Genomic DNA, 22,823 nt, shown 5'->3' on the forward strand with positions numbered 1-22,823 from the left:
CCGGGCACGGGTTTCTTTTATTTGTCGCTTTAAAAACATCTTTAAAAACTCTAATGTCTGTGGTGGCGGAAAACGCGTGGGGGCGGGGGGGGGGGGGCGAGGGCGGAGGAGACCCGGCTCCCGGCCCGACCCCCGACCCCTTTCCCCTTCCCCCCCCACCCCGGCCGGCCCCCGCCCCCCCTTTCCGCCCCCGGCGGCTTCGTTCAAAAGTAATGGGGGGAAAGGGGGGGAGGTCCAGGGAAGCCGGGGGGGCAAAGGGCAAGGGTGGGCTGGCGCCCCTCCCCCTCCGGGGCACAGTTCGAGGCCGCTGGGGGGCGGAGCGGGGGGGCCCCGGTGGAGGGTAACTTGAGGGTGGGGGTCGTCCCGCTGCTCAGTCGCTGTCGGACCCCACCGCCGACGACCCCTTCCGTTTCCGCTTCGTGGGCTTTGGCTTCGTGTCCTCCTCCTCCTGGGGGGGAGGGGGGCGCGGAGGGGTCAGGCCGGGGGTTTGGGGTGGGGGGGGGTCAGGCCCGGGGGGGTGGGGGGGGGAGGAGGGGGTCGGTCCTCACCGAGGCGCTGCTGGAGGCCGACTCCTCCTCGGCGTTGGGGGGCTGCGCCGCGCTCTTGCGGCTGCGAGGACTGGCCAGGGCCGCCTTGCGCCGGGTCTTGGGCGGTTTGGTGGACGAGTCCTCGTACTCCTCCGCCAGCGAAAACAGGTCGCTGAACCTGGGGGCGTCAGGGCGCTCGGTCGGGCCGATCCTCTGAGCCCTCACCGCGGCCGGAGCCCCGCGCTAAGGGCCGGGGGGAGGACAAGAGAACGGACGCGGTCCCTGCCCACAAAGGGCTGACAGTCGAGAGGAAGGGACGGACACTAATATCTATAAAGAGTATGAGTTTGTTGGGGGGGGGGGGAGGTGGGAGTGACTGGCCCCTACTGATCGCCCCAGGGGTTGGGTGGAGGTGCAAGGAGGGGGGAAGGCTGATTCTTACTTCATCTTGTGGGCCTCGTCGCAGCTCGCCTGCACATGTTGCAGAGCCTGCAGGATCGGGGTCTGGTTGAAAACTGTAGAGGAGGACGGGGAGAAGTCGGGGCCGTTACCGTCGGCCGGGGTCGTTCCCCCCCCCCCTTCCCTCCCGTCGGGGTGGGGGGAGGGAGGGAGGGGACGAGCGCCGGCCGGGCCGGCGGCGGGGAGGTTGGGGGTGGGCGGACGGGGCGCCTACAGTTCTGCTTGGTGTTGGTCAGGCTGAGCCGCAGGCTGTCCAGATGTTCCAGGATCTGCTCCAGGGTGAGCTGGGCCAGTTTGCTGCTGGAGCTCCTCAGGCTGGGAAGGAGGGAGAGGAGAAGGGAAAGGGGGGGGGGGGTCACGGTGTCGCCCCCACGACCCCGCCCGGGGAGGAGGGCGCTCGGGCCGGCGCAGTACCGCGGGCGGCCGCGGGAGGGCGGCTCAGGCCCGGGCGAGGCCGGGCCGGCGCGTGGCGGGCCGCGAGAGGGGGCGCGCGCGCCGGAGGGGGGCGGGGCCGGCGCCGGGCCCCGCCCCCCGGCCCCGCCCACCTCTGGCGCTTGCGCGGAAGGCTGTTGTTCTTGATGAGCAGCGACTTGATGTGCTCGGCCAGCAGGTCGTCGTGCTTGAGGCACCAGTGGCGGAGGATGCTCGTGGTGAACTGGTCGTCGGGGTGGCAGGGCCGGCTCAGCACCATCTTCACCATCTCTTCGCTGGGCCTGCCGGCGGGCGGACCCTCAGGACCCCCTTCCGGCCCCGTCTCCGCTCCCCCCCCCCGGCCCCGGCCCCCACCTCCCGAGCCCTCGGGGCGCAGGGGACGGTCCCCACGGGGGCGCGCGCCCCTACGCCCTCGGCCGCGTCCTCCCCCTCCCCTCGCGGGCCCGGCCCGGAGGACCGGGAGGAGGGCGGGGGGGAGCCGGGGGCAGGAAGGAAGCCGGGACCGGCTGCAGCCGCCGCCCTCCTGACCGGGCAGGGAGGGGGGACCCCCGGCCCGGCCGCCCCCGACCCTTCCCCTGCTCGGCCGGGCGACGAGTGTGCACGTGTGCACGCGCCAAGACCCACCCCCGTGGGGACCCTGGCCGAGGACCCCTCCCCCGCCGTGGGCCGGCCCTCCGGCTCTTTCCTCCCGGGATGGGCCCATCTCTCGCGTCCAAGGCCTCCTCCCGGGGGAGGGGGCAGACGTACTTCTCCCTGCGCAGCTGCAGCAGCAGACAGGACAGCGCCTCGGGGTGCTCTGCGGGGACGGGGACGGGGGTCGTTAGGAAGGGCACCCCCCCCCTTCCCTCCCCTCCCACCGTCCGGCCCCCTCCCTGCCCTCACCCTTATATTTGAGGTGCTGGAGGATGGGGATGATGGTTTCCAGTGGGATGTTGTGGGCCAAGAAGAGCTGCCAGGCACAGTACTGCTCAAACGTCTCCCAGTCCAGACTCTGAACTGTGGGGGAGGGAGAGGGCGAGGGGGGCGGGGGTAGGAACGTGTGCGGAGGGCGGGGAGGGGGAGAAGGGCCGGGTGGGAGGGTCGGGGGCGCCTGAGTGAGCACGGGGGGGGAGGGCCGGAACTCCGGTCATCCCACCGACACCCCTCGGCAGGGGACGGGGGACTGTGGAGAGCCCTGAGGGACGCGTAGGGTGGGGAGGGGTGCCCCGGCAGGACTGCCTCCCTCCCTCCCTCGGGGCGGCGACGGGCGCGCACACGCACTGAGGATGTTGAGGACGGAATCCTTGCGGAACATGACCAGGTTTCCCATCATCACGTGGCACACCAGCTCCTGCAGCTGGGGGCGGGCGGACGGGCGGAGAGCTGACGTCAGCCCCTCACCGAGACCCAGGCAGGCCACTGACGTCACCCCTCACCTCCCCGAGGACCCCCCACCCTTGGCGCCCGGGCCCGGGACCCGGGGCCAGACAGTAACGTCAGCGTCTTTAGAGACCCTCCCTTCCTCCACGCACACCGTCCCTCGCCTGGAGGGCGGGGGTGGGGAATGAGGGAGGGGCCCGGGCGGAGAGGCGGCCCCCCCCCCCCCACCCCGACACCACAGAGCTCTCCTACCCCTCTCGACCCCGACTCCGGGGGGGACGGGCTTACCTGAGCCGAGTCGATGACGGCCACGATCATGTTCAGCAGCTCCCCGCTCCGCAGGGTCTCATCCGGGAACTGCGGGGGGAGCGGGGGAGGTCAGAGGGGGAGAGGGGCTCCGAGGGATCCACGCTCAGTGTAAATGGAGGGAGGGGAGATGACAGGTGGAGAAGGGCGCACATCTCATCGGAGGGGCGAGGGGGGAACCGCGCGGAGGCGGAAGGGGAGCGGAGACGGAGGACGGGGAGAGGGCGGGGGCGGGCGGGCAGACGCACCTCAGTGTAGATGGAGGGCGTGAGGTGACACAGGAGCCGCACGTCATCCTCCTGGCAGGCCTTCATGTCCATCATGAGGCAGGTGTGCAGGTCTCCCAGCTGCGTGGCCTGGGCGAAGGACTCGTACAGACTCATCTTCCCCACCGCCGCCTTGCTGTGGAGAGCGGGCGCCTCAGCTTCCCCACCGCAGGGCCCCCGCCCCGGGACCGGGCCGCCACCCCGGGGGGGGTCCCCTGACCTGGCCCGCAGGTAGTACAACAGGTGATAGCCGATCTTGGGTTGTTTCTGGTAGAGTTCCGACAGCAGGTCAAGAAGCAGGGAGAAGCTGCTGTTGTCTTCCTGCATCTGGCACAGGTTCCTGGGGAGCGGGGACGGCGGGGATTGGTGGGACGTCGGCCCCGGCCGCCGCCGCCTCCCCCCTCCCCCCCCCCCGGCCCCCAGCCACCCCCCGGGGGGCGGCACACTCACCTAAATATTAGGTACAGCGGTTTCCCCACAGACTCCTCCAGGGACCTGGGGAGGGGAGATCAGGGAGTTCCTCCGGGGTCCCGGGACGGGGGCTGGGGAGGGGGCACTCGGGCGAGATTGCGGGGAGGTGGAAAGGGCAGGGATGGAGATCACTGTCTGGGGGAGGAGCAGGGACAGGGAGTGCTACTGAGGGAAAGACCGAGCGGGAGGGACCGGGTGGCGGGGAGGGGAAGGGGGAGAGGGGGCCGGGAAGGAGGGCACGGGCTGGCGGGAGGGGGGGGGCCGGGCAGGCAGGGAACCCTTACTCTTCCGTGACTTCCTCAGGAAGCACCTCCCCCCGGAAGTGGGCTTTGAACAGCTCCTGCAGGCAGGAGGCCAGCACGGACAGCTGCTCAGAGTCAAAGTCGTCCTGGCAGGAGAGATGTGTCACAGCCCCCCGCCTGCCCCCCACGTCCCCCGGCCTGTGGGCGGGAGGGCAAGAATGGGGCAGGAGGGGGAGAGCGGGGGGTGGGCGCGCAGGCGGACAGATCCCGGCTCTAATCCCGACCGCCCCGGCCTGCCGTGGGACCTCGGGCGAGGCGCTGAACCTCTCTGGGCCTCAGTCTCCCCCTCTGGAGAATGGGATCTCACTCCCTCTGAGCGTGGCAGCCCCGCGGAGGATGGGGGCTGGTGGGGCCGTGATCCGTCGGTGGGCGGTGCCATACACCCTTTGCATCCCCGCATCCTCCTCATCCCCCGTCCTCCCCCCGCCACCCCTCTGCTCCCTCCCCGGGGCGGCGGAAGCTTCTCACCTCCAGCACCTGATCCACGATCTCCTGCATGGCCTCACACTGGGCCTCGGTGTCACTGCGGATGAGAAGGGAGGGAGGGAGTGTGGGAAGGAACTGGGTCGCCGGGCGGAGGTGGGGGGACCTGAGGGACTGGGGGAGCGGCGAGGAGGGTCTGGGGGATTGGAGGAGGCACCTGGAGGGGATGATACGAGCAGGGAATGTGTCTGTTTACTGTTCCACTGTCCTCTCCCAAGCGCTTAGTACAGTGCTCTGCACCCACAAAGGGCTCAATCGTACAATTAAGTGAATGAATTGGAGGGATGCCGGAGGATGGGGCAACCGGGGGACACCGCTTGTCCATGTCCTCAGATGACCTCTGACCCCCTCAAAACCCTCCTTAAAATCCCATCTCCTCCAAGAGGACCCCCCGCCCCCGACGGAACTCATTTCTCCACCCGTCTCCCTCCTGCGTCGCCTGTGCACTCGGATCTCTCCCCTGTATGCGCTTGATATTCACCCCACCCTCAGCCCCGGAACCCCCAAGTACACATCCTTCTACCCCGTGTCGCTTAGTGGATAGAACTCAGGCTTGGGAGTCAAAGGGAGCCGGGTTCTAATCTCAGCTCCGCCACATGTCTGCTGGGTGACCTTGGGCGAGTCGCTTCACTTCTCTAGGCCTCAGTTCCCTCTTGGGGATTAAGAGCGTGAGCCCCATGTGGGGCGGAGACTGTATCCAACCCGATTTACTTGTATCTACCCCAGCCCTTAGAACAGTGCTTGGCACATAGTAAGCGCTTAACAAGTACCATTATTATTCCATTTCCACGAGGCCTTTCCCAACTAAGCCCTCATTTCCTCTTCTCCCACTCCCTTCTGCGTCGCCCTTGCCCTTTAGTCACCCTGCCCTCAGCCCCACGGCACTTATGTTCACACCCATAATTTCTGTATACGGGTCTGTCTCCCGCTCGTAAACTCCCTGTGGGCAGGGAACATGTCTACCAACTCCGTTACACTGTACTCTCCTAAGCGTAATGATCTGCACCCAGTAAGCGCGCAATAAATACGATCCATCGATTCCCCTGATCTATAACTGATGACCCAGCGGTGCCCTCAACTTCTCCAGCGCTTAGAACAGTGCCTGGCACATAGGAAGCGCTTAAATGCCATAATTATTATTATCACTTTAAAATCTGTCTTCCCCTCTAGGCTCTAAGCTCGAGGGCAGGGGTTGGTTCTACCGACTCTACTGTAGTCAACTCTCCCAAGTGCTTGGTTCAGTGCTCTGCACACAGTAAGCACTCGATAAGCGCCATTCACTGATCGATTGGGATGAAGCGGTGTGGGGGGAGAAGTGGGGTGAGTATGGGGATTAAGATGACTGGGAGGATCCTGGAAGATTGGGGTGACCGGGGATGGGGGGGTGTTCTGGGGAGACCGGGGCGATACCCACCTCCCTTTCTGCAGCAAGAGGACCTTGTCTTTCAGAGACTCGTCCAGCTGGTCCAGGAATGGGGTGATGTCGACCGGCTCTTCCACCACCGCCTCCTTGACCGGGTGGAAACGGAATTCCCGCTTCTTCCCTGTGGCACAGCATCGAGGGGCATCACAGCTGGCAGAGCCGGGCCGTCCCCGGGACCGGGGGTGTCAAGACCGGGGCGGATGGGGACCGGAGGACGGGGGGGACGCTGGCGGGAGCCCTCACGTTTATTGCTCAGATCCTCCTCATCATCACTGAAAGCCGCTTCGGCGTTGTCATAGCAACTGTCCTCCTTATCCGACATGTGGTTCTCCATCTCCATGGAAACTGGCTCCTCGATTTTGACTGGAGATGGGGGGGGGGGTGGATATGCACGCGGAAGAGAAACAGTCAGACACCCCCTTTTCCTTCCTGTCTCCTAATCACACCCTCCCGCCAACGGGGCGAGTGAAGAGGACCACGGGAGGGGGACGGGGAGTACGTCCTGGGTGCAGATTTCCCTGCAGTGCTGTAGGCGGAGCGGGGTAGGGGGTGCCCAGGGGAAGCTAGGAGCTGGGGGGGGGGGGGGGAGCGTCTCGGAGGGTCAGGGAAGAGTCCCGCAGTCTCAGATGGGATCCTAAGGTCTCAGGGGTGCCGGAAGAAGTGATTAAAGGGAGTTTTCCCAAGTCTTGGGGGTGTGGGAGGGGGACCCAAGTTCTCGGCGGTGTTAGATGGAGTGGTTGGAGGGAGTTGTCAGTCTCAGGGGTGGTGGAGGGGGGTCCCACGGTCACAGGGGTGTCGGGGGAGGTGGGGCGTGTTTCCCAGAGCGTGTGGGACGGGGGGAGGCCCGCACCTTCCACAGGGGGAGATGGCGAACTGCAGAACTCGGGGAACTTCTCCCGCAGCATCGACCGCAGCTCCTTGTCCAGCTTGGGGTTATCGAACAGCGGGGCCAGGTGGCTGCGGGGTGGCCGGGGGCACCGGGCGGGGGGGAGAAGGGAGCGTAAGCCCCTCTCCTCCCCCACCACCGGCTCCCCCCTCCCTTCCCTCGGGCCTCCCCGCCCACCGGCCCCTACTCACGCCAACACCCGCTTCTCCACGATGTGGTTGAGGGAGCAGAAGACCCCCTGGCGGACATGGCTCTCCAGCGGCGGGTAGAAGTTGGGGATGATCTGGGGGGCGTGGGGGTAGAGAGAGAACGTGTGACCCCCCGACACCCTCCATTGGTCAGGGCGGGGTCACGGACAGGGGTCTCCTTTGGGGATTGTGCTGCGGGGAAGAGCGAGCCCCCTGGCAGCAGAGGTGCATGTGCTGAGGCACAGTGGAGGCTGGGGAAGACAATTTTCTGGTCTCGGGACTGTGGGAAAGGCCGGGGGAGAGGGTCACTCAGCGAGGGAGGGGTGGGCGCCGGCCAAAAGAGGGGTCGACCGGTCGGGGGGGGGAGGGGTGGGGATGAAGGACGGGGGAAGGGACGGGGGAAGCGGGTAAAGGCTCACCCGGCACATGAAGTCCAGCAGGGTGGCCGTGATGGCCGGGTGGGGTTTCATGGAGTGGTGCATTACCAGGATGGCCGGCTCTGTGGGTGTATGTCGGGGGGCAACGGGGTGGTGGGAGAGAGGAGGGTTTGGGGAGGCCTCCCCACGTCTCCTGCCCCCCTCCCCTCCCTCTCGCTTTCTCACTTTCTCACACACCCGGTCCCAAACTTCATCAAAGCACTGTTCCCCACAGAGTCAAGGCAGGGGTGGGGGCAGATAAGGGCGGCAGATAAGGGGGCAGAATTGTTTCGAGATAAGCAGGGACAGATTTATGGCCCCACCGGAGTCTGATCTCTGGGGCTCTGTCTCCCTCACAGGAAGCCGGGCCTCCGCCCGGCCTCCGCCCTCCCTCCCCGCCCCGCCCCCCACAACGGCCCATACCGATGTTCATGATGCTGTCCTTGTCGGGACTGAAGAACAGCCAGTCGTAGAACAGGGCCAGCTTGGCGTTGGATGCAGCCACGTTGGACTGGGGGGCGGGGGGGGCAGGGAGGCCGTTTCAGCGGGGCCGGTCGCCCGCCCCTCCCCCAGCCTCCCCTGCCCCCGCCGCCCCCCGGCCCCCCGGCCTCGCACCGTGCAGGTGGTGAGCAGCCAGCCGATGATGGCCCAGCGGGGCAGGACGTCGGAGCTGAGCACCTCGTTGGAGGGGTGCACGACCCCGCAGATGTAGCGGATCAGGTCGCAGCGCAGGGACTGGCTGTCGGGCGTGGCCAGGTACTGCCGCTGGAACCAGTCCTGGTAGCGTTTCTGCTGGCCGAACCGCACCTGGGGGATGGGGCCGGCCGTTCGGGGAGGCCCCTTCTCCCTCCGTCGGTCCCCCCTCCGGGGGAAGCGCCGTGCCGCCCCCGCCCGCCCCCCCGGTAAGCCCCCCGAGAGCCCCCTCACCCGGGAGGTCATGAAGAGCAGCTTGGTCTCCATGTCCGGGGTGAGGCGGCAGGCCAGGAACTTGCGGGACGTGCGGGAGAGCAGCAGCTGCAGGACGCCTACGGGGGCGAATGGCGGCGGACCCCCACGGTCAACCCTGTGGGCCCACCTGCCCCTCTGGGCCTCCCTCCCCTAATTGCCACCTGGGGGCTCAAGGCCGGCGGACGACCCCCACTCTCCCATCCCTGGAATCCCCTGCCTGTCAACTCAGGGCCGGCTCCTAGTGGACAACCCACCCCAACCCGAACCCCTCCAGCTCCCATCCTGCGAACTGGGCGGGGTCTCGGGGTCCGCGGCTGGCGGACAACCCCCCTCCCGACCCGGGTCCCCCCCGGTAAACTAGGGGTCCCAGGGCCTACTGCTGGTAGACGCCCTCCGCCAGTCCCCCGGCCTGCGAACTGGGGGTCTGCGGCTGGTGGACGGTCCTCCCCGCCCAACCCCGGTCCCCCGACCTGTGAACTGGGGGCTCAAGGCCTGCGGCTGGTGGACGATCTCTCTCCAGAGCAGCTCGAACTCCGGGATGCGGGCGACGTTCTGCAGCAGCCGGACCAGGTCTCGGCCGATCATGACGCAGTCCATGAACTGGGCCGGACGGGGGGACACCATAACTAACTGGGGCGGGGGGGGGGGAGGGTCGCCGGGGACGGAAGCGGGCACCCCCTCCCCCGCCGCCCCACTCACCCGCTCCCGCAGCAACGAGACGCAGAAGTCGACCTCTCTCTGGCGCAGGGCCTGCAGCTGGGGGGTCCCGTGGTGGTCCACGATGAGTCGCAGGTACGTGTAAACCGTCATGGCCACCAGGAGGCTGTTCTTCAGGACCCACTCCCTGGGGGATGGAGGGAGGGGAAGGTCGTGTCACCATGCCCTCCTTCCCCACCTACCCCACCCTCAGCCCCCCTGGCGCTTTTGGACACATCCACGTCTCCTCTCTCCAATTCATTCCGACATCCGTCTCCCCCTCTGGACTGGAAGCTCGTGGCGGGCACGGAACGGGGCTGCTGATTCGCTTGCACCGCGCTCTCCCAAGCGCTTGGTACAGTGCTCGGCACATAGTGACTACTCGATATATACCACTGGTCGATCAACTGTCCTCTCCCGAGCATCTAGCGTGGGCTCCGCACATAGTAAGTGCTCAGTAAATACCATCGTTTGGAGGGGGCTTCATCCAGGACCCCCTTATCTCCACCACTCTGCTCCTGACCGAGGGGACCCCCCCCCCCCAAGCCCGACCCAGGGCCGACGCACGGCAGTTTAATGACTCTGACATCCTGAGAAGAGAGCGACCCCCACAACCGGACCCCAAATTTTTCTCTCTCCCTGAGAGTAAGGGCCAGTGGGGGAAAGGTCTGACCATCCACCCACCTTTGCCCACGACCCTCAGCAGGCGTGCAGAGAGTGTAGAAAAGGTTCTTTCGGGTGAATCTGGCGGGGGCCGTGCCCGACCACATGGAGCTTTGGGTCACGGGGGGTGGGGGGAGGACTGCCTGGCCTCGAGGAATCATTCAATAGTATTTACTGAGCGCTTACTGTGTGTTGGGTACTGTACTAAGCGCTTGGAAGGGTACAAAAGAACTAATAAACAGAGCACACCAAACCCCGTCCCCCAGCGCCCTTTGGTCTAACTGGTGGTGACAGGCGGAGGGTGGTCGTGGGACACGTCTCTGGGGTGGCGGGGGCCGCCCAATCTAAACCCCGTGGCAGAACAGGCTGGTTGGCACCGGGTGGCAGGCCGGGCAGAGCTGGGATGGAGGCTGTTGGGGCTGGCGCCCGGGCCGGGGTGACGGAAGGGGGTGTTCTCCGGACAGGACAATCCGGACAGTGCCCTCGGCCACTCAGAGGACCCTCACCACCCGTCCCCCTCTCCACGGGGACAGGAGATGGGGGGGTGGGGGGGGGTCCTCTCTGTTCACAGCCCCCACCCCCCCGATTCGGCCAGCGTGGGAGCACCCAGGCACCTGTCAGCCCGGGCCCGTCCGCCGAGACCGGCTCAGGGCCGCCAAACCCCCCAAGACAAACATTCCAAGGAGCCTTGGAGACGAAAATAAATCCTTATCGGCCGCGGGAGGCTTTCTTTGGTGTCCGGCCTGCGTGGGCGAGTCCGTGACCCCCTCCCTCAGCCACGCCCCCTCTCCCCCCACTCCCCACCCCCGATCCCGGCACCTCTGTTCCGTCAGGATCTCGAGGACGCTTTCTGCCAACCAGATGTTTTTCGCCGTAACGTCTCCGCCTGACGTACGTATACACACACGAGGACGAGAAGGAGCGGGGAGGTGAGCGGGGCTGGGGGTGCCCGGACAGACCCCGATCCCCGGCGATGGGGGGGGGGGGGGGATGGGGGCTCTGGTGCCGGGAGATGGGACAGAAATAACCAGACCCTGTCTCGAGGCCCAAGAAAACAATCTCACGCGCACAGAGCTGCAGTCACATGGGGTCACCCCGAACACCCCGTTCCCTAGATGGTGTCAAACAAACACACCCTGCCCCGAACACCACCCGGGCCCCTCGCGGTCTCCCTGGATCCCATATCCTCTCTGCACGTACCCCTCGCTACTGACCCTCGGCACTGGAAAGTTTTACACTCGCGCGCGCGTGCGCACACCCACCCCTCCCCCCGTACCCCCTGAACCCCCAGGGCCCTTGTACAGTTTACACATATGCACACGCGCACCCCCGCCACCACATCTGAGGATGGGCCCATCTCCATCCGGAACCACCCGGGGCCTTGGACCCCCGTGTCCTCGGGCTCCGCCCCATCCGCCACCCCCACAGAGCCATAAAAGCCAAATGTCAGTTTCTGGACGGAGGTTCGGCGACGTGCCTCCCCCGCCCTCCCTCCCCAGAGGGCCGACGTCAAGCCGGCGAGAGGAGGGAAAAGGGAAGCGGGGGGCGGGGGGGGAGGTCACGGGTCCCCGAAGTCCCCCGGCCCCTCACCTGCGATCTGCTTCATGAAGGTCATGCAGACGCCGTCGGCTCCCAGCACCCCACTCTTGACCAACTCCCGTACCAGCCACACCAGCTGCGGGGGGGCCGGAGGGGGTCAGGGGCCGGTGGTCCGCCCGCCCGCCCCCGCCGGTGCCAGCCCCCACCCCACTGCGGGCCTCCCGCCCGGTCACCTGGGTGCGGCAGGGGTCCTGCAGCTTCAGGTACTTCTCCATGAGGACCTGGTTGATCTTGTTGAGGACGATGTTCATACCGTCGCGGCTGACCAGGGCCAGGTCGCGGTAGCACTGGGGCCGGGGGGAGGTCGGTGGGGGGCGGGAATCTCTGAGGGGTGGCCCAGACCCAGCAGCAGCGGGGGCTCCCCAACCCACTCCCGGAAGCCCAGTGGGCAGGAGAGACTTGTCCACTTTCCGTCTCTAAGGGACGTCCTCGTGGGGGTGGCCACTGGCCAGGACCAGTAGGCCCAAGGCACGTCTGACCCCCGCCATGTCCACCAATCCTCCACCGTGGGGTCGGGAGGACCCGGCCTGGGAGAGGCAGGGGGCCATCCTACCTCTCCCCACTGCCCAGTCGCCCCCCTGGGCTGATACAGAGGCCTCTCGGGATGCCCACGGTGCCCCTTGCCGCCCGCCACAGGTGGGGTCAAGGTTCGGCCTCAAGCAGAGGAAAAATCGAGGGAAAGAAGGGGAGGGGGAGGGGGTCACCCGCAGATAGGTCCACGCTTGCCCCTCGCCCCCTCGGGCGGGAGAGGGGGCAGAACACGCCCAAACGCCTCCCTCCGCCACCGGCCGGGACCCCATCGGCAGATGGCGACGCTACAGTGCCCCGCTCCGAGGGGCGCTCCCGACTATGACCCTCGCCGCCCGGAGACGGAGAAGGGATGGGGCGGGGAGGGGGGCGGCCCACCCCGGCCCGCTGTGGGTAGGACGCCCTCGGGGCGTCCCAGGGCCACCGGGGAAGCAGGGGCCCAGGCCGGGCGGGCCGTGGGGCTCAGCCAGGATTCGGCGGAGGTCACGGGTCTCACGTCCCTCTTTGGCCGAGTGCGGACCCCCTCCTCTCCTGGGTCCCCCGGCCCCTCTGCCGCTGAGGCTGGCGCCCCGACAGGCCGGCGGGGCGGGTGGACGGGGCGGGCAGGCTCCTTACCTTCTGGGCCTGAAGGGGCTCGGTGAGGATGAGGGTGAAGAGGCCGAGGCAGACCTCCTCGTGCTGCGGGGACCCTTTGCAAACCTGGAGCGGGGAGACGGGGGCCGTGAGGTCCCCGGGTGCAGGACGGGGAGAGACCGGGGGGCTGCGGGGGGGAGGGACGGCGGCTACTCACGTGAGCATTGAGGGCGTCGTTGGCCTCGCGCTCCGAGACGCCGCTGGTCATGGAGGTGACGATGCTCATGCAGCGTTCCAGTCTCTGGCCGGACACGGGGCGCGGTCAGGGGGGCGGCCGCTGGCACAGGACCCCCTCCCCTCCTCGGCCCCGGCCACTCTGCCAATCCCGGCCCTCCCCTCCTCCCCCGACCACCGCCTCCGGGAGGCCTTCCCCTTCCTGGTGAGGCTCGGGTCCGTCTGTCCGTCCGTCCGCCCGGCCCCCATCCACTCTCCCACCCCCGCTCAGCCTCAGGCCTCGACGGCCATCCCCCCCCCCCCCCGCCTTCTCCTCCCACTCCGGGTCTCTCCAGCGGCCGGCACCTGCACCCCCTGCCTGCAGATGCTGCCCACCCAGATGGGGATTGGCACCCACCGGGGCACAGAGACATACCCTGAGACACAGAGACCCACCCCGGGAGAGAGATGCTCACAGAGACCCATCCCCACGGGGGACACGCATATGTGCTCCAGACCAGGACGGGGCTGTGAGGCAGAAACGAGCATCTCCAGGGAGGAGAGCTGTCACATCACCGGCAGGCCAAACCGTAACTCTCCCCAACCCCTCCGGGGCCCTCGTTTGGGAGAGATATAGATGGGGAGGGTAACGGGGGGGTGGGCGAGGGGCAGCAGGGCCTCCCCTCTAATCCTCCGCCGGATGTAAACTCCCTGAGGCCAGGTATCGTGTCTAACTCTATCGTCCTCTCCTAAGTGCTTAGCATAATGTCCTGCCTGCAGGAGACACTCAATGCTACCAATGAGCGATTAATAATCAGACAACCAGTGGCTTGGGTTCAGGACGTGGCACGGACGGGGTGGTATCGGACTGGGTGTCCCAGATTCTCGGACTGGGTTAGGGTGGGGGGACTGGGTGGGTTCTGCTGCCCCTGGGAGAGGGGCGAGTCAGGATGTGGGATGGTCCACGGCGGGTCACTGGCGGGGGGTCAGGGATGGAGAAGGGGAAGTCGGGGTGTCGGAGGGTCCTTTCCTGAGCCCGGAGGGGGTCCCTCCGTGCCTCCTGACGCGGCGGGCAGACAGCCCGGTCCGGCGCAGCTCTGGCCCTCACGTCCCCCCGCTTCCTCCCCTGCCCCGAGAGCCCAGAGAATCTCCCGGCAAAGGGCACGGGCGCTTTCGGACGTGCGGGATGAGGGGGGCCCCCCCGGTCCCCACCGAGGGGTCACTCGCGGGCGAGGGAGTAATTTTGGAGCAGATTATAGCCATTTCCTTTCGTTGATGGTCCCCTGGCCGAGTGCGACTCCACGCCCCCCTCCCCCCCAGCTCCTCTTGCTGAGACGGCCACATGGGTGGGGGAAAGGTCAGAGGGGACACCCGGGTCGGGGGTGGGGGGAGGATCGAATCTCTGCCAGGGAGATCTGGAGGCCCCTGACTAGTCCCAAGGCACTTATCGGAGGTCTAACCTAACTCCTTCCGGTTGCATTTTCAAGGCCTCTTTGCTGAGGCCAGCGGGATGTGGCCGAGCCCTGGCGGAGGGGCGGGGGAGCAGCGGGAGGCTGTGGGGAGGGGGTCTGCTTCCCCCCAGCTCCCATCAGGACCCCTTGGGGGAGGACCCCCCCCCCCATCAGCGTGGCTCGATGGAAAGAGCATGGGCTTGGGAGTCAGAGTCATGGGTTCGAATCCCACCTCTGCCCCTTGTCAGCTGTGACTGTGGGCGAGTCACTTCACTTCTCTGGGCCTCAGTTCCCTCCTCTGTAAAATGGGGAATAAGCCTGTGAGCCTCACGTGGGACAATCTGATGACCCGGTATCTCCCCCAGCGCTTAGAACAGTGCTCTGCACATAGTAAGCGCTTAACAAATACCAACATTATTATTATTATTATTAACACACACACACACCTCCACCTCACCCTGGACTTCCTTCAGTAGCTCCAAGCTGGGGGTAAAAGGTCTCCACCCTAAGTCAACTCGCTACCCCCGACCCACCACATCTAGCACTTGCCCCCTCCGGAAGCCCCAGCCCCATAATAGTAATAATAATTGCATCGGGCAGCCACTCTGTGCTAAGCACTGCACTACGCACTGGGGTAGATACACGATAATCAAGTTGGACCCAGCCCGTTCTTGGGCCTAAGTGCGGCGGCGGGGATGCGTAGGGAAGCAGCGGGGCCCAGTGGATGGGGCCTGGGAGTCGCAAGGACCTGGGTTCTAATCCCGGCTCCACCACTCGTCTGCCGGGTGACCTTGGGCAAGTCACTTCACTTCTCTGGGGATTAAGTCTCCGAGCCCCGCGTGGGGCAGGGACTGCGTCCAACCTAATTAGCTTCTATCTACTTCAGCGCTTAGAATAGTGCTCGACACGTAGTACGCGCTACAAAATTACCATCGTCAGTATTGAATCCCCATTTTACAGAGGAGGAAACTGAGGCCCGGAGAAGTGAAGCGACTCGCCCAATGCCACAGAGCAGGCGCGTGCTTGACTTCTCTGTGCCTCAGTTTCCTTCCCCTGTAAAATGGGGCTTGAGACGGTGAGCCCTCCATGGGACCGGGACCGTCCCCAACCCCACTGGCTTGTGTCCACCCCAGCACTTAGTACAGTGGCTGGCACATAGTAAGCGCTTAAATACCACAATTATTCCGATTTTATTATTATTATTACTGGGGGGCATGAACGGAAGTAAGAGAGGCAGCGTGGCTCAGTGGAAAGAGCCCGGGCTTGGGAGTCAGAGGTCATGGGTTCCAATCCCAGCTCCGCTGCTTGCCTGCTTGTGACCTTGGGCAAGTCACTTCACTTCTCTGTGCCTCAGTTCCCTCATCTGTAAAATGGGGATGAAGACTGTGAGCCCCACGTGGGACAACCTGGTGCCCTTGTATCCCCCCCCCCCAGCGCTTAGAACAGCGCTCCGCACATAGTAAGCGCTTAACAAAGAAAAGCAGCGTGGCTCAGTGGGAAGAGCCCGGGCTTGGGAGTCACCGGTCATGGGTTCGAATCCCGGCTCCGCCACCTGTCAGCTGTCTGTGGGCCAGTCACTTCACTTCTCTGGGCCTCAGTGACCTCATCTGTCAAGTGGGGATGAAGACCGTGAGCCTCACGTGGGACAACCTGACGACCCTGTATCTACCCCAGTGCTTAGAACAGTGCTCTGCACATAGTAAGTGCTTAAATACCAACATTATTATTATTATTATTACTATTATTAAGTAGAACCCATGGCCTCTGACTCTCGGGTCCGACTCTTTCTATTAGGCCGCACTGCTTTTCATGCCTATACCCGCCTCGCCTCATACCAACAATCTGTCCCTGCTTGGTTAAGAGACCCTCCCACCGCCTTGGCCTCTCCCCCTACTCCCTAAAAGACGCCCACCCCGGCCTGAATTCACTCATTCAATAGTATTTATTGAGCGCTTACTAGGTGCAGAGCGCCGTCCTAAGCGCTTGGAATGTGCAATTCGGCAAAAGACTGAGACAATCCCTGCCCAATGATGGGCTCAGTGTCTAATAATAATGTTGATATTTGTTAAGCGCTTACTATGTGCAGAGCACTGTTCTAAGCGCTGGGGGAGATACAAGGTCATCAGGTTGTCCCACGTGAGGCTCATAGTCTTAAGCTCCATTTTCCAGATGAGGTCACTGAGGCCCAGAGAAGGGAAGTGACTTGCCCAGTCACCCAGCTGACAAGGGGCAGAGCCGGGATTCGAACCCATGACCTCTGGGTCCCAAGCCCGGGCTCTTTCCACTGAGCCACGCTGCTTCTCTAATCCCCACCCTGGGTACAAGTGACTCGAAGAACTGAAACATGGGAAGCAGCGTGGTCAGAAGCGAGATGGAAGTCGGAAGGCCACGGGTTCCAATCCCGCCCCCGCCACGTGTCTGCGGCGTGACCTTGGGCAAGCCCCTTCACCAGGCCTCGGTCCCCTCCCCTGCCAAGGGGGGTTGGGGGACTGTGGCCCACCTGATTAGCTTCTATCAACCCCAGCGCTTCAGGCGAGGGCCTGGCACATAGTAAGCGCTGACCAAGCGGCGTGGCTCGGTGGAAAGAGGCCGGGCTGGGGAGTCCGAGGTCGTGGGTTCTAATCCTGACTCTGCCAGTTGTGTGGCTGTGGGCCAGTCAATTCACTTCTCGGTGCCTCAGTTCCCTCTTCTCTCAAATGGGGATGAAGACTGGGAGCCTCACGGGGGCAACCTGATGACCCTGTATAATAATGTTGTATTTGTTAAGCGCTTACTATGTGCCAAGCACTGTTCTAAGCGCTGGGGGAGATACAAGGTCATCAGGTTGTCCCACGTAAGGCTCTCAGTCTTTATCCTCCTTTTACAGATGAGGTCACTGAGGCCCAGAGAAGTGAAGTGACTTGCTCACAGTCACACAGCTGGCAGGAGGCGGAGCCGGGATTCGAACCCATGCCCTCTGACTCCCAAGCCCGGGCTCTTTCCACTGAGCCACGCTGCTTCTCATCTCCCCCAGCGCTTAGAACAGTGCTCTGCACCTAGTAAGCGCTTACCAAATACCAACATCATTATTATTATTATTATTATTAATAATCCTGGTTCCGCCGCCTGCCAGCTGGGTGACTTGAGAGGAGCAGCGTGGCTCAGTGGCAAGAGCCTGGGCTTGGGAGTCAGAGGTCATGGGTTTGAATCCCGACTCTGCCACTTGTCAGCTGTGTGACTTGGGGCCAGTCACTTCACTGGGCCTCATTGACCTCATCTGTAAAATGGGGATTCACTTTGAGCCTCACGGGGGACCACCTGATGACCCTGTATCGAACCCCAGCGCTTAGAACAGTGCTCTGCACATAGTAAGCGCTTTAACCAATACCAATATTATTATTATTATTGGGGCGAGTCCCTTCCTTGGGCCTCAGTGGCCTCATCTGTCAAATGGGGATGAAGACTGGGAGCCTCACATGGGACCACCTGATGACCCCGTATCTCCCCCAGCGCTTAGAACAGTGCTCTGCACATAGTAAGTGCTTAACCAATACCAATATTATTATTATTGGGGTGAGTCCCTTCCTTGGGCCTCAGTGGCCTCATCTGTCAAATGGGGATGAAGCCTGTGAGCCCCACGTGGGACCACCTGATGCCCCTGTATCTCCCCCAGCACTTGGAACAGCGCTCTGCCCATCGCCAGCGCTTCACCAACATTATGATTAGGACTGGGGCGAGTCCCTTCCCTGGGCCTCAATGTCCTCATCCTTCAAATGGGGGTGCAGCCTGCGAGCCCCACGTGGGACCACCTGATGCCCCGGTGTCTCCCCCAGCGCTTAGAGCAGTGCACAAAGTAAGCTCTTCACCAATACCAACATTATGATTATTATTAGGGCGAGTCCCTTCCTTGGGCCTCAGTGTCCTCATCCGTCAAATGGGGGTGCAGCCTGCGAGCCCCACGTGGGACCACCTGATGCCCCTGTGTCTCCCCCAGCGCTTAGAGCAGCGCTCTGCACATCGCCCGCGCTTCACCAACATTATGATTAGGCCTGGGGCGAGTCCCTTCCTTGGGCCTCAGTGTCCTCATCCGTCAAATGGGGGTGCAGCTTGCTCCCTCAGCACTTGGCACACGGTCAGCGCTGGCTCCCCCCGCCCCTTATTATTTCTTAGTATTCCTGAGGGGGGGGGGCCGCCGGTCCCCTCCCCCCCGCCGTTTCCATGACGACAGGCTGCAGGAAGCCCCCTCCCCTCCCCGCCATCCGAGGCCCGGGCCGCCGCCGCTCCTCACCTACCTCCTCTAACTCATCCTTGGCGTCCAAACTGGTGGACAGCAGCAGCCTCCCCCCCGGGCCGGGGCCGCCCGAGACCCCCGCTCCTCCTGCTCCTCCTGAGGGGCCCGCAGGCCCCTTCCCCTTCTGCAGCTCCATGGGACCCGCCTCACCTCACAGACCCCCCCCCCCCCGGGGTCACACCACACACACACACACACACGGGGAGGCGCGGCCCCCAAGGGCCGGTCCTGAGGAGAAGTGGGGGAGGGGGGCCGGCGCCGCTTCCCGCCCTCGGACACCCCCCCCCGCCCCCACCCCCGGGGGAAGCGGGCAGAACGAGGAGGGCGGGGGAGGGCTATAAGGGGGCAGGGGGAAGCGGGTCTTTCCCACACCACACAGGGGCCGCCATGGTGGAAGGGGCGGCGACGGGGGAGGGGCGCCCGTCGACGACGACCGTTGCTGAGGGGAGGAGGGCGGGGCCGCGCGCCGCCGGAAGTCCCTCGCCCTCGACCAATCAGCGCGCCCAGAGCCCCGGAGGGGGCGGGGCCGGAGCCGGCCGGACGGGGGGAGCCCGGCGGGGGGCGGGACCTAAGCGGGGACCAATGACCTGCGGGAACCGCCCGACGGACGGCTCCGCCGGCCAATCGCCGCTCGCCTCGGCGCGACCGGCCGGAGGGGCCGGGCGCCTGCGCAGACGGCGGGGGCCTGCGCGCCTTCCTCCACCACGGTGGTGGTGAAAATTGAGAACTGATAATAATGTGGGTATTTGTGAAGCGCTTACTATGTGCCGAGCACTGTTCTAAGCGCTGAGGTAGATCCAGGGTCATCAGGTTGTCCCACGTGAGGCTCACGGTTAATCCCCATTTTCCAGATGAGGTGACTGAGGCCCAGAGAAGTGAAGGGACTCGCCCACAGTCACCCAGCTGACAAGTGGCAGAACCGGGATTCGAACTCATGACCTCTGACTCCCAAGCCCGGGCTCTTTGCACCGAGCCACGCTGCTCCTCATAATGATGGCGGCTGTTCCTCTGTGCCAAGCGCTGGGGGATGCGAGGTGGCCCCCGCAGTCTAGCCTGGCTCGGTGGAAGGAGCCCGGGCTTGGAAGTCAGAGGTTATGGGTTCGAATCCCGGATCTGCCCCTTGGCAGCTGGGTGACCGTGGGCCAGTCGCTTCACTTCTCTGGGCCTCAGTGACCTCATCTGGGAAATGGGAATTAACCGTGAGCCTCACGTGGGACACCCTGATGACCCTGTTTCCCCCCCCCCCCAGCGCTTAGAACAGTGCTCTGTTCATAGTAAGCGCTTCACAAATACCAACGTTATTATCCCCTTCATCGCAGAGAAGCAGTGTGCTTGGGAGTCAGAGGTCATGGGTTCAAATCCCTGTTCTGCCCCTTGTCATCTGTGTGACTGTGGGCAAGTCACTTCCCTTCTCTGGGCCTCAGTGACCTCATCTGGAAAATGGGGATGAAGACTGGGAGCCTCACGTGGGGCAACGTGATTCCCCTGTATCTCCCCCAGCGCTTAGAACAGTGCTCTGCACATAGTAAGCGTTTAACAAATACCAACATTATTATCCCCATTTGGAAGCAGCTAGGCACTTCACCTCTCGGTGCCTCAGTGACCTCATCTGTAAAATAATAATGGTGGTATTTGTTAAGCGCTTACTATGTGCCAAGCACTGTTCTAAGCGCCGGGGGAGATACGAGGTGATGAGGTTGTCCACGTGGGGCTCACAGGCTTCATCCCCATTTGACAGATGAGGTCACCGAGGCCCAGAGAAGTGAAGTGACTTGCCCAAAGTCACACAGCTGACAAGTGACGGAGCGGGGATGTGGCGGAGAAGGGATTAGAACTCAGGTCCTTCGACTCCCATGCCTGTGCTCTTTCCGCTAGGCCATGCCGCTGCCGCTTCAGTGGTATTTTTTGAGCATTTACTATGTGCACAGCACTGTGCTAAGCACTTGGGAGGGTAATAATAATAATTACTGTGCTTGTGAAGTAGTGACTATGTGCCTAGCATTGTTCTAAGCAATGGGGTGTACGGGTTAATCAGGTTCGACACAGTCCCTTCCACATCGGGCTCACACTCTTCATCCTCCTTTTACAGATGAGGTAACTGAGGCCCAGAGAAGATAAGTGACTTGCCCAAAGTCACACAATGGACATGTGGCGGAGCCAGGATTAGAACCCACATCCTTCTGCCTCCCAGGTCAGTGCTCCTTCCACTAAGCCGCACTCTCCCTCGGGGGTGCGATACAACAGAATTAGCGGATACGTTCCCTGCCCACAACGAGCTTAGAGTCAAGGGGGGAGAATAATAATAATAATGTTGGTATTTGTTAAGCGCTTCCTATGTGCACAGCACTGTTCTAAGCGCTGGGGGAGATACAGGGTCATCCGGTTGTCCCACGTGAGGCTCACAGTTAATCCCCATTTTACAGATGAGGTAACTGAGGCACCAAGAAGTTAAGTGACTAGCCCAAAGTCACACAGCTGACAAGTGGCAGAGCCTGGGTTCGAACCCCTGACCTCTGACTCCCAAGCCCAGGCTCTTTCCAGTGAGCCACGCTGCTTCTCTCTCCAACCATTGCCCCTTCGTACTGTGTGCTGAACACTGTTCAAAGCGTTTGGGGGTGAACCATTCCTACCCACAAAGAGCTTACAGTCTAGCAGGGAAGACCTAAGGCGTAAAATAGTTTATGACTAAAAGGAAGAGGTAACTCTTCCTATTATATCTCTAAATTATAAATAAATTATAAATATTTATAATATAAATATAGAATATATATATAAATAAATTGGAGGATGCCATACCCTCCCACATTTTACATTTTTCCCTTCCTACTCACGTATCTGGGGTATTAGAGAAGCAGCGTGGCTCAGTGGCAAGAGCCCAGGCTTAGGGGTCTGAGGTCATGGGTTCGAATTCAGGCCCTGCCACTTGTCAGCTGTGTGACTGTGGGCAAGTCACTTCTCTGGGCCTCAGTTCCCTCATCTGTAAAACGGGGGTGAAGACTGTGAGCCTCACGTGGGACAACCTGATGACCCTGTATCTCCCCCAGCACTTAGAACAGTGTTCTGCACATAGTAAGCGCTTAACAAATACCAACATTATTATTAAATAAATAAATAAATTGTATCTCTACGATTCTATTTATCTTGATGATGTCTGCACTAGACTGCTTGTTTTCTTTGGTCCGTTTTGCTTTGCTGCCTGTCTCCCCCGTTTAGACTGTGAGCCCGTTATTAGGTAGGGATGGTCTTTATCCGTTGCCGAATTGTACACTCCAAGCGCTTAGTACAGTGCTCTGCACACAGTAAGCGTTCAATAAATACGATTGAATGAATGAATGGAAGGTAAAGGATGTAAAACGCTACGTCCAGAAGGGCCTCGAGAAGTAGGAGTGCTGGAATGTGTGGGTCCTGGGAGAGACAAAAAACGTCAAGTGGGAAGACTTCATGGAGGAGGAGGGATTTCAGGAGAAGGAGACTTACCTAGTGTTTAGAGCATGGGCCTAATAATAATAATGTTGGTATTTGTTAAGCGCTTACTATGTGCAGAGCACTGTTCTAAGCGCTGGGGTAGATACAGGGTAATCAGGTTGTCCCACGTGAGGCTCACAGTTAATCCCCATTTTACAGATGAGGTGACTGAGGCACAGAGAAGCTAAGTGACTTGCCCACAGTCACACAGCTGACAAGTGGCAGAGCCGGGAGTCGGGGGCCTGGATTCCGATCATGCTCTGTCGCTTACCTGCTGGGTGACCTTGGGCAACTCACTTAACTTCTTTACGCCTCAGTTTCCTCGTCTGTAAAATAGAGATTTCCCCTATTCCCCGTCTCCCCCTCTAGGCTGTGAGCTCATCATGGGCAAAGAATGTGTCTGTTGTTGCACTGTACTTTCCCAAGTGCTCAGTACAGTGCTTTGCACACAGTAAGCGCTCGATAAATACGACTAAACGAATGAATCGATACCTGTGCTCCCTCTCGCTTGATATTTATCGACCACTTACTGTGTGCGGAGCACTGTACTGAGGGCTGGGAAAGTCTACAGAGGTGGGAATTATTCATTCGATAGTATTTTTTGAGCGCTTACTATGTGCAGAGCACTGTACTAAGCGCTTGGAATGTACAAATGGGTAACAGATGGAGACAGTCCTTGCCCTTTGACGGGCTTACAGTCTAATCGGGAACAGTGGCAATCCCGTCAGGGGCTCACGTTCTATAGGGCCCCGATCATCTTGCATCTCACCCAGGGCTTAGTACAGGGCTTGGCACATAAGGTTTGACACATACCACGATAATTATTATCTATCATTTGAAGAGGGCCTCTAGCCTCTTCCCGTTTGAGCTTCATCTCATCCCTCCCTCTGCCTCCGGAC

At 62.5% G+C, this 22,823-nt stretch overlaps 1 protein-coding gene across 2 annotated transcripts; it reads right to left on the minus strand.

Annotated features, from left to right (window-relative positions):
* Positions 1-164: 164 nt before the first annotated feature.
* INTS3 (integrator complex subunit 3) lies at positions 165-18,752 on the minus strand. 2 transcript variants are annotated; one of them, XM_029055270.2, is made up of 30 exons: positions 18,461-18,752; positions 12,743-12,826; positions 12,568-12,651; positions 11,598-11,711; positions 11,416-11,500; positions 10,645-10,711; positions 9,166-9,310; positions 8,937-9,066; positions 8,446-8,543; positions 8,134-8,325; positions 7,942-8,029; positions 7,522-7,601; positions 7,106-7,197; positions 6,879-6,985; positions 6,272-6,391; positions 6,020-6,149; positions 4,591-4,645; positions 4,105-4,160; positions 3,800-3,844; positions 3,570-3,689; positions 3,332-3,485; positions 3,066-3,134; positions 2,679-2,754; positions 2,301-2,414; positions 2,166-2,214; positions 1,532-1,699; positions 1,201-1,301; positions 970-1,042; positions 549-705; positions 165-448 (listed from the first exon to the last, which is right to left on the minus strand). In XM_029055270.2, the coding sequence occupies exons 1-30, from the start codon at positions 18,593-18,595 to the stop codon at positions 371-373; spliced, it is 3,066 nt and encodes a 1,021-aa protein (XP_028911103.1). In that variant the 5' UTR covers positions 18,596-18,752; the 3' UTR covers positions 165-370. The 2 variants fall into 2 exon arrangements, with proteins under 2 accessions (XP_028911103.1, XP_028911102.1); XM_029055269.1 differs by having other exon boundaries at positions 4,105-4,208; positions 18,461-18,595.
* Positions 18,753-22,823: the final 4,071 nt, after the last annotated feature.

The sequence above is a fragment of the Ornithorhynchus anatinus genome, chromosome X5 (genome assembly GCF_004115215.2).
Source record: "Ornithorhynchus anatinus isolate Pmale09 chromosome X5, mOrnAna1.pri.v4, whole genome shotgun sequence".
Classification (NCBI taxonomy): domain Eukaryota; kingdom Metazoa; phylum Chordata; class Mammalia; order Monotremata; family Ornithorhynchidae; genus Ornithorhynchus; species Ornithorhynchus anatinus.

Excerpts from the sequence above, each read along its gene's own strand:
- INTS3 (XM_029055269.1), bottom strand. The coding sequence starts at position 18,595 with ATGGAGCTGCAGAAGGGGAAGGGGCCTGCGGGCCCCTCAGGAGGAGCA. Across the intron at positions 1,302-1,531 it reads CTTCCGCGCAAGCGCCAGAG|CCTGAGGAGCTCCAGCAGCA; the intron begins GTGGGCGGGGCC and ends CCTCCTTCCCAG. Across the intron at positions 706-969 it reads GACGAGGCCCACAAGATGAA|GTTCAGCGACCTGTTTTCGC; the intron begins GTAAGAATCAGC and ends TGACGCCCCCAG.